This window comes from Urtica dioica, chromosome 3, assembly GCF_054948205.1.
Source record: "Urtica dioica subsp. dioica isolate 48M chromosome 3, U.dioica_male_clone48M_v1_H2, whole genome shotgun sequence".
Taxonomy (NCBI): domain Eukaryota; kingdom Viridiplantae; phylum Streptophyta; class Magnoliopsida; order Rosales; family Urticaceae; genus Urtica; species Urtica dioica.
Window position 1 is genome coordinate 7,737,353 of NC_142758.1, and position 17,587 is coordinate 7,754,939.

The 17,587-nt window shown below is 40.4% G+C and overlaps 1 protein-coding gene across 1 annotated transcript; it reads right to left on the minus strand.

Moving 5' to 3' along the window:
• Positions 1–4,583: 4,583 nt before the first annotated feature.
• On the minus strand, positions 4,584–7,634 carry AGT2 (alanine:glyoxylate aminotransferase 2). Its single transcript, XM_089609755.1, has 9 exons — positions 7,326–7,634; positions 6,737–6,967; positions 6,406–6,576; positions 6,187–6,330; positions 5,928–6,107; positions 5,616–5,841; positions 5,088–5,201; positions 4,859–4,945; positions 4,584–4,768 (listed from the first exon to the last, which is right to left on the minus strand). The coding sequence occupies exons 1-9, from the start codon at positions 7,560–7,562 to the stop codon at positions 4,725–4,727; spliced, it is 1,434 nt and encodes a 477-aa protein (XP_089465881.1). The 5' UTR covers positions 7,563–7,634; the 3' UTR covers positions 4,584–4,724.
• Between the last annotated feature and the right edge of the window lie 9,953 nt (positions 7,635–17,587).

Sequence of the window (17,587 nt, forward strand, 5' to 3'; positions counted from 1 at the left end):
ATGGCTAATTGGAAGTTCAGTGCATTGGTAACAGCGTTCAATATTTGTCAGAATCTGGATGATGCTTTCAAGCTCGGTCTTTGTGTCTTCATTTTGGGCTATCTATTAGGTCAACCGGGCAACAAAGTCATCGAAGAAAAATGGCAAAATTTTTTGCTTATCGTTGAAGACCTACTGTTCTTCTTCAAGATGCCTTGGGGAAATATCAGCAGGGTCCGAGACATTTTCCAGCCTCTTAGTCGACTTGAAGCACGATCGCGAGGTCTTGCTAAAAAAGTTGAAGGAAAAGCCGGATATGGCACAAAACGAGGCAAAGTACACGCTGACGGGTAATCTACATACCATTCATTACTAGGCATATGAGGTTATCCCAGAGATTGGAACGAGATTCGGTAAAAGCCCCAGTATTCGAGTGTCGATGATGCATTCATGGTCCAGCAACATAGTCATTATGAGTAAAGACATCGAGACCATTTTGAATAAAAAACGGCAACTTCTTTTAACTCAAAAAATATTTATGTTACTAACTTTGAAATATGAATAAATTTTCTGGTTTTGTAGATGTGCGTTCTTCATATGTTGAGACCACGGGCATGAGAGAAAGGATATTCTACATTGCCAGAGACGCAGACGAGAAAACTTCTATATTCGATACACGTCGAAGGAGATTACGCGACGGAGCCGCGTAATATTGATAAGAAAACTGACCTAGTAGCGTCTATCGTGAAGGAGGCCGATGTACTCGGATTTGACGAAGAGGACGATTTGAACGAAGTGCATGTTTCAGATACTCATCGTCTTCCTCATCCAAGAGCTTCTCATCCTGAAGCTCAACAGCTCCCGAGTATCCCGCTCCTGAAGCGGCCACTTATCTCAAAATCCCGCTCCATAATAACGCGAGAAATGTAGGAAGAACTCAGGGAATCTCAGGGGATGGTTTTGCATGCTTTGAATACAAACGGTCGTAGGATAGAGAGGATCGGGCGGGACCAGGTATACATATATTTAATAAAAATATAATTTCCTAGTAGTTCTAAGTCATTAGATTCTTAATAAGTATATTTGGTGACTTCAGCTTCCAGATTAGCATGTAGGATAGGCTCAACTTCGTCTTCACGGACGTGACGGGTTTACCTGAGTGTGAGATACCAACTACCCAGGCTGAAGGAGAGCGATTTCATTGGCCTAGTCCTCCTCCTCCTCATTCTCTTCGACTAAGCCGCCACTTTCTTCTTCGAAATCGTCTTCTTCTAAGACATCTTCATCTTCGAGTCCTAGCCGTTCACGAGACGTTCCAAACAAGCAACTCCCGCTTACAAAACTAATTAAGAGGAAACGCAAAGACCCACAAAAAACTCCATCTCAAGAGCGTCATCAGCGACATAAAATGACACATTGGGACGCATTCACTGATCTGACGAAGTCCAAGTACAACGAAAAACGGCTCTTTGCGTTCAAGCCTTTGAAGGAAGCAAAGGATATGGTGTTTAATCCCTTTGGTAAGTGGTTGAGGACCTCAAAATATCAAGAACGTTTCATGTCTACGGTTCGACTAAAGACTCGTAATGCTTCTTCTGCTTTCTTCAATATGTTGTTGGAGTGCACCAAATGGCTACACGATTCGGTGCGTTAAATGAATACTTATATATATTATAATACACATTTTATTTTAACGTAAATTAATATGTTTGTTATTTCATACATTCATAGCATATTGATGCTATTATACACATGCTTCGGACTCGCCAGCCACATCTCGATGGATATCATCAAGACGTCCGAATCATGGACTGTTGATTCGTCCAGAACGTGTACGGCCGATACATGAAGGAAGAGGAGTATAAGAAAAAAACCATTGAACTAGGGATGGAGTCCGAGCCCGCGGAATGAGACTCGAAGTCGGTGTTTACCCCGATGGCTGTGTACAGAGACTCGTAAGTATTGCCATGTACGGGAGCGCGGGAGATAATATTCGTTGTCAACTTCAGAACCTTCATTGGTTTACCTTTCGGGTCAACTTAGATGAGTGACAATACCATCTTGGATTTCCAGAAGACCTCGTCCAGATGACGTAATAAAAACGATTTGAAGGAGTTGATGGAGGTACGTAAAAGTATAACTTCGGTTTATTAAATTGTTGTAGTTAATAAGTTTATTACTTTTTTTATAATCGTGTAGAAATGGAGTCGAGCACTGCCTAGAGTTATGGCCCTGAGTGGTTTGTTTAGCGAGCATCTTTAGAGAGCATCGCATGTCATATCAGTAACTAATCGGCGGCCGAGTACAATTTCATCCTTTCACATGGTTAGTCGATCAGAACATCTCAAATGTTTGGACAGGTAAACATGTCAAAAATATTTACTTGTATATAACATGTTTCATTTTTTTCATAACTTATTTTATTTTTTTGTAGCGGGGATTGCGAGATGTTAGCAATCAAGTATGTGGAGCACATACTTGAACAAATCGTTTGAAACACTTCCATATTAGGACGTTCAGGAAAAAAATTGTGATGCGACTTATTTTATGAGAAAATTGTCCCGTGATACTCTTATTTTGTATAGAATGTTGTTGTGGTCTTTTTGTATGTATGAACTAACTTAAAATCACTTTGTAATCGTGATGTGATCATCGTTTTGATATTTGAAATTAAAAAATAAATAATTCAAAGTTCTGATAAAAACAAAACAAAATAAAAAGATTTAAAGTTCATAAAAAAGCATAACAATAGTTATAAACTTCACAAAAACAAAATAATAAAATTTTTCAATCTCTTCAAAGTGTATGTCTTTCTGTTATGTCTCCTACTACCACATTTACCGCATTTTCGGTGGATAACAACATTCTCTCCTTGAGATGGGTATCGATTGACCCTTCGTCTCTTGTTTACTTTTCTTCGATAGACCGACTTATTTCTTGTCAACTAGTTCTGCACCCTTCATATTTTTTATTTCATCCAGGACGTTCCACTGTTCTTCATTCCCAACCGGATATATGGCTTTCTTGTACATTTCAATCCCGACTGCATAACGAGTAAACGTCGACTCCTCAATGTTGGGCATATGCGATGGCATGCTCGCACGGGATACCCAGTTGTTTTGGTAGTCCGCAAGTGCATGCCTTCGCCATCAAGTCTACATCAAAATCGCATCTTTCATCTTTAACATGACACTCATATAAACCAAGTCCATATGCATTGACGTATTATGCCTTATTATCTAGATTTGTGAGATCACTTTGCCACGTTGGTGTCAATTTGGTATTCAACTTGTGCGCGATCTCTTGTTGATCGAAAAACCAAGTTTGGAGTGTGATTCGAATGAAGCAACGTTGTAATTGGAAACATTCTAGCATTCCTCGTTTTATTCTTGAAGATTTCTGCATTGTTGCTTGTCGTTAGGTCGTGCCTATACAAAAGAGCAACTTTTATATAGTTAACAGTTGTAAAATTTAGGAAAACAAAATTCATATCGACAACCCAAGTTTTAGAGTTTTTCCGTTTTTCATGTAAGAACGCTCTGGCCCATCGATCAAAACCCACTTCTTCGAGATATTTTGTCATCTCGACATCTTTTTGTCCTAACTGTCTAAAGTTAGCTTTAAATGATGGTAACTTACTGAAGGCATAAGCAGCGTCTTACAATTCACAGCTTCGACACCGTGTCTAATGCTAACATGTCGATCGGATATGAATGCCAAATCAGGTATGTCTTCACTGATAGCTTCACTCAATTTCCTCAAAAACCAAATCCAGGAAGCATGACACTCACTGTCTACAACTCCAAATGCAAGTGGATATAACTGTGAATTCGCGTCCATTGCAATTGCGCAAAGCAACTATCTACCATATTTTGTCTTAAAAAATGCATTGTCCAATGATATGACCGATCGACATGATTTGAACCCTCTACGACACGCAAAATTAGCATAAGTATCGTACAACATCATCCACCACCGTACAATAAAGGCATCGTATCACATCGTAAAACAACGTATCTTGTCGTACAACATCTTACACCATCAAGAATTTTGATTAAATTTCATCGTACAAAAATGTTGAATCTCATCTTATCCTATCGTATACCATCGTACAAAAATGTTAAAACCCGGATTTTTCGCTATGTACTTCAGATCTGAAGGTATTTATCCCTACATTTTATCCTATTCAATAAAAACTTATATAATATGAATAAGTAATCTTATCCATGATGATTCCACGAAATCCACTTAAGTAGAGAAGATTTGAGAGATAGAGAGAACATTGAAAAGTAAAATGAAAAAGGTTTAAGATGGGAGATATGTTTATATGGTCAGAAGAGTATTCTTGTCGATTTTGTGTCTAAAAGTCAATTTTTGGATATTTTTAAAAATTGAGGTCTAATCTTTTTATTTAATTAATTTTTAAATCCAATTAATGAAATTTCTCTTCGAAAGTCTGAACTCGTAAATCAGAAACATAAAAGTTCTTTAGAATCTTTATCTGATTGACCTGCAGTGTCGATGAGTTCCAAAAGTGTACGCTAGCTACGATAAAATCCTTAAAATTATAGGGAAATTTTTTTTGAGATTTGGCAAGTTCTAGAAATTGAGAAGACAAACTTCTTTATTGCATCGTGTTAAACGACAGACTGAAACATCTACAAGTTCACTCAAGTAAATGAAAGCTTTTTGAGTTCTTTACACAGCGGTAGAAAGTCTTAAAGGTTTAGCTTGCGAAAACAAGCTCAAAGTTTTGACATCGAATAGTCCAGAGCATCCACAAGAAAATCTGCAGGGACAAACACAGATTTGTGAGATAATATTTCTGCTCGAAAGAGGGACGTAATTACAAACTTCGGAAGAGGCCTGAAGAAAGTACCTGCATCGTCTTTACTGAAACACATTGGTGGCTTGATTCGGAAAACGTTTCCGTGCAAACCGCCTTTCCCGATCAGGATTCCAAGCTCTTGAATCGGAAACCAGAACACAGTGCATTAGTTTGATAAAATGAAGTCATAAAAAGACTATATCATATATTCAAACCTCTCAGCTCCTCACGGTAGTTTGATAAAATGAAGTCATAGAACGACTATAATATAGATTCAAACCTCTGAGCTCCTCGAACAGAACCCCAGTTTCTTTCGTGGCAGGTGTCTTTTGATTTCTATCAGTTACCAGTTCTACACCAACCATCAAGCCCCGGCCTCTCACATCTCCAATAACTGTCAGAGAGAGAGAGAGAGATGCATATATTCAGGTCCATCAACCAAATCAACTAGATCCAGTGTTTATTTTTTTTTTTCAGAGGGTGTAAATTTAAGGGAAATTAACATTCACAGGCCATGAGTTTTACTGTGAAGCTGCATTCAAAAATTGATGTCTGAAGTCCATCACTCATTCTCATATTTTTCTGTTTATTGCTAAAATAACCTTGTGTTTTATTCATTGTCAAAGCTGCATCACTTAATTGACATTTTAGTTGATTTTAACGTGTTATTTTACCAAAATAAGCATAATAAAAGTAGACAGTATCATATTGGTTTAGCTTATATTTACCCACATGACAAATCTCACCACGAAATAGGTTGAGCGTTTTTGTTTCCCATCCAAAAAAAAAAAAAAAAAGATTTACTTACTGTCGTGTCTTTGCTGAAGATCTCTCAAACGCCGAAGCAAGTGAGAACCAACGTCGGCACAATGAGCTTGACGCTTCTCCTTATCAAGAACCTTGAGCACTGCTAGTCCACCGGCAGAGCATACAGGGTTTCCCCCAAAAGTGTTGAATTGGATTTTCTGTGCCAGCACGCTCGCTATCTCCGGAGTCGTCACCACAGCTCCAAGTGGTAGACCATTTCCTATTCCCTGATAAAATAAAACAACAAATTTTACCCGTGAGACCTTACAAGACAAGAAACAGAACACGTCGCGCTATGGGAAACGGAAGAGACCTTTGCCATTGTAACTATGTCGGGTATGACACCCTGTGTCTCAAAACCCCAGTAATGGCTTCCGGTGCGACCGAATCCAGTTTGGACCTCGTCAGCGATGCACACACCGCCAGCCTTGTGGACGATATCGTACACCATTTTCAAATATCCCGGGGCCAATTCAACTGTTCCTCCAACACCCTAAAGATAAGGAAATGATGTGTTAGGGGAAGGAAAAAAAAAACAATATTCGATCCAAGAGAGCAGGATTAGAACCAACCTGAATAGTTTCAGCTATGAATCCAGCAACATTCCCCGAACTACCATAGTCTAGGTGGTCTTGAACATCCTTAGCATAGAGTTCAGCATTTGAGCCGAAAACTCCTCGATAAGGATCTGGATTTACCACATGATGAATTTCACCCTACAGTGAAATGGTTTGTGAATAGGCAGGTACAGGTTGTTTTCCAAAAACAATATTTAGGTACACAAAACAAACCTCTGGGATTGGATACTTCCAAGTTTTCAAAGCTGTCAATCCAATTGTACTAGAACTTCCACCGTGATAGGCGTTCCTTAATGAAATCATCCCAAGATTACCGCTGTAGAGCCGGGCCATCAGCATTGCTAATTCGTTCGCCTCTGATCCCGAATTCACAAAATAAACAACCTGCATTCAAACAATGACTTTAGAAGCAATTATTTTGCCAGGGACAACATTAAATGTGTTTCTCTTGCGCTGAAATAAACAAAATTGTAGTATGAATTCACCGACTAAATATAGACGCATATAGGACTTAAATCTTTTGATTGATGCTAAACTATATAACCTTGAGGTTTCCGGGCATTTTTGAGGCGAGTGCTTCAGCGAAATCAGCAATGGCGTGGTGTAAGTAAATCGTTGTTGCGTGCTGCAAAAGCTTGGTTTGCTCGACTATCGCGTCTACTATTTCAGGATGGCAATGCCCACAAGACACAGTGACTATCCCAGCAAATGCATCCAAATATCGCCTTCCCTTCTCGTCGAACAAATATTGCATTTTCCCCTCAACAATGTTGACCTGTAAAACATAAACACACTTATACACTATAGTGCTATAATGTCCATCTATCTTACTTAAAATTTTGTATAATTTCCTCTTCTTTTGTAAAATGTAAAGCAGAGAAACCTATGAACAGAAATTCGTTGAAATCTAGCCTCTTTGTGGGTGATTGTATCGCTTTAAAATGACATCATTCATTTCGAATATTCAAAAGACTAAAAAAAAGAAGGAAAAAAACCCCTGAAAATCGGAAGTTTTGAATCGGAATAAAGCGTTGATCAAACGTACAAAAACCGAGGTAAAACAAGTGACAAAGCAACAAGAAAAATATTCAATTAAAAGAAAGACGATAGATCAATAGAAAGGGAAAACTCACAGGCTTTTGATAGTAATGAAAGAGAGACGGACCGAGATACGTCTTTCTCTTCTGCAAAATCTCGTTGGCCATGGGTCCATTATACTGCCTGGGTTCGTAATCAAAAGGTGGTATTACAGGTATCGAAGAAGCTTCAGAGAGAGATGACGAAGAAGAGAAAGGAAATTTTTGGAAACGGTGGCTGAAACAACTGGCCTTGTTGACGGCTTTTCTCAACAGCTGTCTCTGAAACGCCATGGCCGACCTTGATCAAATTGTGAATCGGATCGGTTGGAGTGGAGTGTGAGTATGACCAACTCTATGGCCCTTATGTATTTTTTTCCGTACGTTATTCTTTGCACATCATCAAATAATATAAAATTAAGGAAGGAAGATTTATTAAGTGACAGTTAGCGTTGTCATTGACGTGGATTTCCTATTGATTAGCATTATCTCTGTCAACTTGCAACATGGTACATCAATTAGGATCACTCAAACCAATAACTAATATTAAATAATACTTGTTTTAATGTCGAGCATCATGGAAAGTATGACGTAGAAAGATTTGGCCTCAGTAGTTACGAGCAAAGATCGATACACTGACATTGTTGTCATACGGATACTCAAATTATTTTATTGGTATATCATAGTAAATTAAGTATCGCGGTAAAAAAAAATATTATCGATGAAATTATTATTATTGTCATAGTAAACCGTCAAATATTAAATTTATCTAGAAGTATTTAGTAAATAAATATTTATAAAAAAATTTATATATAAAATAGAGTAAAATGAAAATAATCTATAATATCTTTATTACTTTACAAATTGTAATTCAAATAGTTCAAAAAACTTCATGAAATAGCTCAGCACAAACACAACACAAATCAAATGGAATAGATTAATATAAAGTACAAACCACAATGAAAAAGTTCAACACAATCAAAATAACATAGTTCAACAAAAACGAAAATCAATAAAATGACTACTCCGGATAAACCCTCGGGGTGACGGGCATACAACAATAATACTAACTTATATAATGAGCATATATAGTCAAGAAATGTCCACATGATAATCGTACTTATCCATAAACAGTCAACTCATGTAATGGCAATAATCATGTTACAAACAAAGAAATTAAACTTAAACATAAAAAACACAATTTTTCATTAAACCGGACTCATATGTGCTCATGGGCGCTTCCCACCGAGAAGCAATGAGGATTCGATGTCTGGCTGCCGAAAATATGAAGGATTCCATGGGATTTGACGGAAAATGGTGAAAGTCACTCACAGCCGCGCCGAGAAGCTAACTCTAGAATCCCGAATTTTTCTGAATTTTGGTCCCGAATTTTACTTAAAGGTTTTTGCGGGGAAAAAATACTGAACAAGCCGGATTTCACGAACCGGAAATCGGACCGTTTTCGGTCCAGTTTACCAAGTCTTTTCAGGGAAAGGCACGATTTGTACGAATCGGTGCCGAAACTCTTCAAAACTCCGGTTCCCGTCTGATTTCTGTGGAATTTCAATCCTTGGGTACGAGAGCGACCAATAATGAATAACATTTTTACCGTACAGTAATAGAATTCAATGAATATTGTTGACCTGTAAAATTAGTACAACAATATCTCACGAAAATACACAGACTCCGAGTACAAGGGCTTCGAGTACAGAGATGATTTAAGCAAGACTTTCTCTTTATACAGACGAATCTAATACAAGAGAGCAGTGCTTTCTAGAGGTTTTAAGTGAAAGAAAGTGCGTGAAAAAGTCCCTCTTGGTTCTGTGCCGCAGCCTTTATTTATACTCGTCTGGTGTGGCCTCGTGGTCGTGTCTCTGGCGGTTATTCTGGGGAACGTAGGGTGATCAATCCCACGTTCTGGCCTCGTAAAAAGTATTTCTGAATTTTGGCAAAATAAAGTATAACTAAGTAGATTTTCTATAAGTTTTTAAAACAACTGAAACGAGTGATTATCCTGCCGCCTAGTTTATTTTTCCAAGAATAATAAACATTATGCGATTAAGCACCGAGTATTGGAGCAAAAGATAATTAAATTATGAAATTTTAGAGTACGTGCGACCAAGCCGCTTTTTGAAATGTAAAAACAACACTTGCGACCAAGCCGCTTTTTGAATGTTTAAAAGATAAAAAAATTTAAACGTAAAATCGGCGAAGGTGCTCAGCATTCCAGGGGTTTTTCTCCATATCGCCGCTCAACTGTTGTAGTCGGTAGGCCCCGTTTCCGAAGTCTTCTCGGATGAAATAGGGTCCTTCCCAGTTTGCGTTGAAGGCCCCTTCCTGGTGGATTTTGGTGTGGAGAAAAACTCTTCTGAGGACTTTGTCGCCGACTTTGAATGATCTTGGTCGGACTTTCCTGTTGAAATACCGAGTAACCTTTTGCTGGTTAGCTAGATTCCTTAATCTGACTTTTTCTCTTTTTTCTTCTAACAGGTCTAGGTTAATTTTTAGAATGTCGTTGTTTACCTCTGTTGAGAAATTTTCTCTCCTTACTGTTGGTATCAAGACGTCGGTCGGTATGGCCGCGTCGAAACCGTATGCGAGGGAGAAAGCCGTTTCGCCAGTTGAGGAGTGCTCGGTGGTTCTGTACGACCAGAGAACTTCTTGGAGCATATCCACCCACTCTGACTTTTGTTCGCCTAACTTTGTTTTTAAGCCGTGTTTTATTGTCTTGTTGACTGCTGCCACCAAGCCGTTGGACTGTGGTCTGACTGGAGTAGAAACAACCTTGTTAATGCCATATTTTTCGCAAAAACTTTTGAAAGAATCGCAGTCGAACTGAGTTCCGTGGTCGGATACTATTTTGACTGGTATTCCAAACCGAGTAATAATATTCTTCCATACAAATTTTTCAATTGCATGGGCTGTTATTTTATTTAAGGGCTCGGCTTCAACCCATTTTGAAAAGTAGTCGATGGCTACAATCGCGTACCTGCATCCGCCTCGGCCTGTTGGCAAAGCTCCGATTAGGTCTATTCCCCATTCTGCGAATGGGATCGCGCATGATAGGGAGATGAGTGGATTAGGTGGAAGCCTCGGGATATTTGAAAACTTTTGACACTTGACGCATTTTTGCGTCATGCGCCGAGCATCGGCTTTTAATGTTGGCCAGTAGAGTCCTTGCCGGATGATCTTTTGTGCCAATGCTTCGCATCCGATGTGACTTCCGCATATCCCTTCATGAATCTCTTTGAGAGTGTACTCGGCTTCGTCTTCATCTAAACATTTGAGTAGAGCCTGAGAAAATCCTCTTTTGTAGAGATTCTGACCTTCGAGGAAATATCGAGCAGCTCTGAATTTCAAGCTCCTAGCCTCATTTTTCTCTTTGGGCAGAGTTCCGTGCTGCAGGTATTCCCTGATCGGAGTTTGCCATGCCTTTCGTTGATCGATCTGAAGCACATGGGGAGCTTGCTCAATGCTAGGTTGCCCAATTTTGATCACTGAGATTGATTCCGAGCCGGATCCTTGAGTAGCATGCTTCGCTAATGCATCGGCCTCTTCGTTCATGGCTCTGGGGACTTGGGTGATTTCGCAAAGTTCGAATTTGCTGGCTAGGTCTCTAGCTTTCTCGGCATATAGCAACATCTTTTCGCCTTTTGCCTGAAATTCACATTTCATTTGATTAACAATTAACTAAGAATCCGAATATACTTTGAGCTTTTTGATTTCTAAATCTTTTGCTATTTGTAGCCCATGTATCATGGCTTCGTACTCAGCTTCATTGTTTGAAACATTAAAATCGAATTTTAAAGCGAATTTTACCTTGTCTCCTTCTGGACTGGATAGCGCAATTCCGACCCCGGACCCCTTTTCGTTGACTGCTCCGTCTACATACATGCCCCAAATTGGGAATTCAACTGGTCTGTATGTGAATTCTGCAATGAAGTCAGCAACTTCTTGCCCTTTGATTGCTGATCGGAGGCTGAAGCGTATATCATACTGTGTCAGCTCAATCGACCATTTCATAAGCCTTCCGGACACGTCAGGTTTTTGCAGCACCTGGCGCAGTGGGAAATTGGTGAGGACTGTAATCGGATGCGTGAGGAAGTAGTGTTTTAGCTTCCGAGAAGCAGTGATGAGGGCGAAAGCTAGCTTTTCGAGTTCCGAGTATCTTCCTTCCGCCTCGTTAAGGCGCCACGAAGTATAATAAATCGGGACCTGGTGTTTTCCCTCATTTTTGATCAGTGCTGAACTTACCGCATGCTCCGGGGCTCTCCTTCCTGTACTTTTCTTAAAGTCGGAGGCCATGCCAAGTGCTCTTTTAGGGACTCGAAACTCTCATCGCATTGCTTGGTCCATTCAAATTCCTTGGAGCCTCTGAGTACATTGAAGAAGTGAATGCTTCGATCGGTAGACCTTGAGATAAAACGACTCAATGCAGCTATGCATCCTGTCAATTTTTGCACTTCTTTGATGTTTCGTGGTGGTCTCATGTTCCATAGGGCTGTGATCTTCTCTGGATTCACTTCGATGCTTCGTTCATGAACGATGAAACCTAAGAATTTACCTGCAGAGACACCAAACGTACATTTTAGAGGGTTTAGTTTCATGCGATATTGCCTTAGAAGTTCGAATGATCTTCTAAGATCATTCGTATGTTCGTCTATTTTTCGGCTTTTAACTAGCAAATCATCGATGTATGCTTCCATCGTAATCCCGAGTAATTCAGCGAACATTCGATTTACTAATCTTTGCTACGTCGCTCCAGCATTTTTTAACCCAAAGGGCATTACTGTGTAGCAGTATAGCCCTCGATCAGTTATGAATGCCGTGTGATCCTGGTCGGGACCATACATAGGGATTTGATTGTAGCCAGAGTAGGCATCCATAAAGCTTATAATTTCATGGCCTGCTGTGGCGTCTACTAACTGATCTATTCTCGGCATAGGGAAACTATCTTTAGGGAAAGCCTTGTTCAGATCTGTAAAATCCACACAAGTTCTCCATTTCCCGTTAGGTTTCTTGACCAGGACAGGGTTGGCTACCCATTTAGGATATTTAGTTTCTTTTATTGATCCGTTAGAAATCAGTTTGTCTACTTCTTCTTTTAGGGCTGTATACCTTTCGGAGTTTAAAGCTCTTCTCTTCTGTCTGATAGGTTTTTCTCTAGGATCTATATTTAACCTATGACATGCTATTTGAGGATCTATCCCCGTCATGTCGGACTGTGACCAGGCAAATATATATAAGCTATTAGATAGGAGAGTAATTAAGTTACTTTTGGTACCTGATTCAAGATATTTTCCAATCTTGAGCTTCTTCTCAGGTTGTTTTGGATCTGGAGCGACTTCCTCGACTTCGTCTCCTGGGCCAATTTCTTCTCGGCTCGGAAGGCGTGGGTCGAAGTCCGAATCGATCATCATAACTTTGTGGACATCTTTGTCCTGACTCTCTTTGAGATAATTCGCATAACAGCTCCTTGCGATAGCCTGAGTTCCGACTACTTCGCCTACCCCGTGTTCGGTAGGAAACTTCATCTTCAAATATTCTATGGAGGCGATAGCCCCGAGAGACTGCAAGGTTGGCCTGCCAATGATTGCGTTGAATGAAGATTTTCCGGGGACCACCACCCACGTCGTGTTAGTGGTTTTGCTCCTCGGGCTTTCTCCCACAGTTATTGGGAGTGGTACTACTCCCTTAGGCTGGATTGAGTCTCCTGTGAATCCATAAAGATTTTCAGGGGAAGGAGCTAATGCATCTTGCTTAAGACCCATCTTGTTGAACGTGTCTTCATAGAGCACGTCGACAGCACTCCCAGTGTCCACCAATATTCGGTGTACATTCCTGTTACCGATAAGAGCTGATATGACCAATGGATCGTTGTGAGGAAACATCACCCACCGAGCATCTTCTGCTGAAAAGGTGATAGGCTCCGAGCTTGGTTTAGCTATCTTGTTAGGCCTTTGCTCGGCTGTAAACAAGATTTGTCGGGGTCCCGCATAGGCTTCTCTCACATAGCTCTTTTGAGCGCTCCTTGAGGTTCCTCCGACATGTGGTCCTCTGACTATGAGTGAAATTTTAGCATACGCCTCACCTTTCTGTTCCTCTTGGTCCCCTTGCTCGGCCTTAAATTTCTTCAGCGCTCCTCTTCGGATTAGAGCTTCTATAGCTTCTTTGAGGTTGAAACAGTCGGCAGTGCAGTGACCGATGTCCGCATGGAAAGCACAATATTTTGTTTTATCTCTTCTTGAGATATCTTTCTTGATCGGTCTTGGCTTGGGGAAATCCTCTTTGTCCTGTGTAAGACTAAATATCTCCTCTATCGGGGCTTTGAGCTTATGATATTTATCGAACTTACTGGAAAAGGGTTTCAGAGGTCATGTTCCCGACCGGCTCTTCTTCGGTGGGCGGTTGTCCTCGGAATGTCGTTCCCTATGCTCTTCTCGGTAGCTCTTTGGCGGTTTTGCTTTTCTTGCCGCCAGCCTTGCTTCCTCTGCGTTGATATACTTCTGGGCTCTCTTCAGAAAATCGTTGTAATCCCTTGGACTAGTCTTCTGAAGCGACCACCAGAATTCTGATTCTGTTTAGACGCCGGAGGAGATCCCGAAGAGCTTAAAGTCTTCGTTCAGATCGTCAACTTGAAGAGCTTGTTCCGAGTAGCGATTAATAAAGTCTTTTAGAGATTCGTCATGGGCTTGTCTCACCGCTAGAAGCCTTTCTTTGGGAGTTTTCCCTGAGCTGGAGCCGACAAATTGTTCCATGAATTTTCTAGATAGCTGTTTCCAGGATCCTATGGAGTTTGGCTTTAGTTTTCTGTACCACCTTTTGGCTGAGCCAGTTAGAGTGATAGAGAAAGCCCTGCACATAACCTCTGGTCCGGCTCCTTGCAACAACATCCAAGAAGAAAAGGTGTCTATATGGTCTCCTGGGTCGGTCTTTCCATCGTATACTGGGATGCTTGGCATCCTGAAACGATCAGGCAACGGGTGTTCTAACACGCGTGCTGTGAAAGGGGAGACAGCTTCTCCAACTTTCGGAATAGACTCCTTCTGACCTAGGGCTACCTCTTCGATTCGACGTTCCAATCTTCTAAAATTTGTTTTGTTGGTGCTTGCACTGTCTTCGGTCTCCGAGCTTTCTAAGCTGTGCCTGAAAGTGCTTGAATGACCTTTGTCCATGGTGGGCTGGTACCGATCATGAATCTTTTCTTGACTGTACTGCTCCTTCTCGGACTCAGAATCATATTCCATCCTCTCATACCGATCTCTAGCATGTCTCCGAGGTTTCTTAACCTGTGGATCCTGCCCGATGGGTTCTTTCCCTGATCGGTGTGAGGGCTCTTCATCTGGGATCACTATTGCGCTTCGCAGTGTGACCTTTTTCGCCTGCAGTCTTCTCTTCAATTCCCTGTTATTTGCCTCTAAGACTGAGAGACGCTCTTGCATCTGTCTGAACTGTTCTTCGAGGCTGGGTTCCGGGAGAAGTTCAGCTATTTCTTCCGAGGTGAAAGGTGTTGGAATCGATCTAGGGTTTAAGAAAAAGTTTAACGCTTCGTTAAGCGGCGGAATTTTAAAAATTTTCTTTTTAAGTAAAACTAGTTTTTACTAACCTAGACAAGAGCATATGCATGTAAATAAAAACTAATATGAGCTAGAAGTTTACTAACCTTTCTTGAAGCTTGAACGTTGATGAGCCTTTGGAAGGTTGGCAACGTTCGTCTCCCCTCGCAGCACGTCTCTCTTTTCTTTCCTCGGGAACTCGAGCAACCACGATAGTTTCTATCACTAAATCACTCGAAAAGAAGGAATTAGTGAGTGGGCACTTTTAAACACTACGACTTGAGAACGAGTCTCGAAGTCGCAGAGCTAAAGACTAGGTCGAGTGAGGACCTAGGTGCCAAGACAAGAGAAAACCGAAAATAAACTAGAGAGAGAGAGAAGAGGACTTCGGCCAAGTTCTAGAGAGAGAGTCTCTCAAATCTCTTAAACTTGGATGAATGAATTGTGAGGAAAAGGGGCTCCTATTTATAGGAGAGGTCTCACCTTCTATAAGGTAGTTTCCTCTTCTATAGAATATCACATATTCATGAGCCAATTTCCTCTTTTCCTCATGGAGATGCTCGGCCAAGGATGCCTTCTAGAAGGCTTGGATTTGTTTCCATTTTTGTTCCTTGCCTTGCCTTGTCTCTCTCTTGGCCGATTACCCTAAAGCATCCTTATGCAAATTTGTTTCCTCTTTTTCTTTTGGCAAGTATCTAAATACATTTATGCACAAAATACTCTCTCTTGGTTAGGTATGTTGGGCGCCTATGTCCTTCTAGAATGGGCTTCTAGAAGCTTTTCCATTTGTTCATGACAACATGAAAAAGGCCCAATAAGAATTTTCAATAAAACTCTTATGAAATGAAATTAATTCACAAGGCCCAATGATCAAGTCATGGCCGAGTGAAACATGTCATAAAATGACCTTGTCAAAAATTTATTGACATTCATTTCATCCTTTGTCTCAAAAGACAAAAATACCCTTTCGACAATTTTCGTTCTTGTTTTGACTTAGCTTCCAGTTTAACTATTCCTATCGATGTGATTCGTGACAGTGACCTCATGGACCCAAATGAACAAAGCTTTAGCTAAACACCTGGACTCAAAAGTTCACAAACCTTTTCCAAGTTTAGCTTAATGCCAACTGACTCCACTAAAGAGCTGACACTGAAAATCTCTCGGTTCAAATGAATTTATTTTCTACTCAAGAATTCGACCTAATTATGATGAGCGGATCCACTGAATATTATCTATGTTTACCCTTCATGAATGTCATCAGCTAGTCGGGATTTACTAAATTACCATTTTACCCTTCTAGCTGTTATTTCCTCAACTCCTTTGTCGCTTGTGAATAAGTTAGAAACAATGTATTGACGAGGAGCTAACAAGTCACATTGTTTCATCCAAAAGAGTCAGGACTCAATTTGGACACTGGCCAGTTCATTTATTCACACTCCAAGGAACAAAGCATGAGGTGACATACATTGCATTTCAGCAATCTTGTACATGAATTCCATATCTATGAGAACTTCACAAAGTTACTCATGACAGACTCACAACTTAGTACCTCACCAATAGGCCTTGTTCGGAATCACATAGTGAGTCCGAAATTTGACTTTCTCAAATGAGAATACTAAGGTGTGAAATGGCATGTCTCATTTCAGGATTAAGGTAAGCATGATGCAATTCATACATAGTGACTTCGAGACATAAGAGGTTAAATGGTTTGTTCTTATCTTGTCTCTAGAAGTGCACTGGTCAATTCAGTACCTTCGGAAGATACCTAGAAGAACTATAGAGTTCCTAACTCTCAATGCCTCATAACCAGACATCATAGATTCTTCTAACAATCATACTAAGGTCAATAGTCCTTTGACCCTAAGATTGCGAATATATCGTTTTAAGCAAACTACGAAGAGTTTGTTCATGCAAATCTACATTTGTCTCTTCGTAAGTTGTTAAGTTTGTTTATGGACTAAAAGACTATGGTTTTATCATAAAGCTTCAGACAAGGAAGATTGAATGAACGTTTCAACTTTATTAATGAATGAACAGGCAATTACAAGCAAGTGTCTTCGTAAGACTATATGACATCAAATGTACATAAATAGACACTACTACTCTTCTTGTGGGCACCATTGACAACAAAAGGCAGGGTGCGGTTATGGTGTTCTATCTCCGTTTCCTGGTTAGAGACAGCGTTCACGGGTGCGGACAAACTAACCATATTCTTCAGCTGGTCCCCCTCCTTCTAGCGCCAACTGTTGACCTGTAAAATTAGTACAACAATATCTCACGAAAATACACAGACTCCGAGTACAATGGCTCCGAGTACAGAGATGATTTAGGCAAGACTTTCTCTTTATACAGACGAATCTAATACAAGAGAGCAGTGTTTTCTAGAGGTTTTAAGTGAAAGAAAGTGCGTGAAAAAGTCCCTCTTGGTTCTGTGTCGCAGCCTTTATTTATACTCGTCTGGTGTGGCCTCGTGGTCGTGTCTCTGGCGGTTATTCTGGGGAACGTGGGGTGATCAATCCCACGTTCTGGACGGTTTTGGGTAACTGCCTCTTATCTCTCGCTGAGGTGGACGGTTAATACTCTTCGTATGGTTCCTGAACCGTCAGGGTGTGCGTTTTAGAGTTTGAAACATGTTTTCTTTTGGTTTTGACTAGTCTTTGACCCACGTTCTTCTCTTCTCTCCGAAGTTCTGATCGGTGGGTTTCGTTCTTAACTTATGAACGGTTCGTTCATTTTCAATGGATGGCCCTTGGGTTTACTTAA

Bases quoted from the DNA above. Each gene is read 5' to 3' on its own strand.
- AGT2 (XM_089609755.1), bottom strand. From the start codon at position 7,562: ATGGCGTTTCAGAGACAGCTGTTGAGAAAAGCCGTCAACAAGGCCAGT. The intron at 6,331-6,405 runs GTTTGTTTTGTG...ATTTCACTGTAG, and splicing joins GGAAGTATCCAATCCCAGAG to GGTGAAATTCATCATGTGGT. The intron at 5,202-5,615 runs GTAAGTAAATCT...TCTCTCTGACAG, and splicing joins TCTTCAGCAAAGACACGACA to TTATTGGAGATGTGAGAGGC.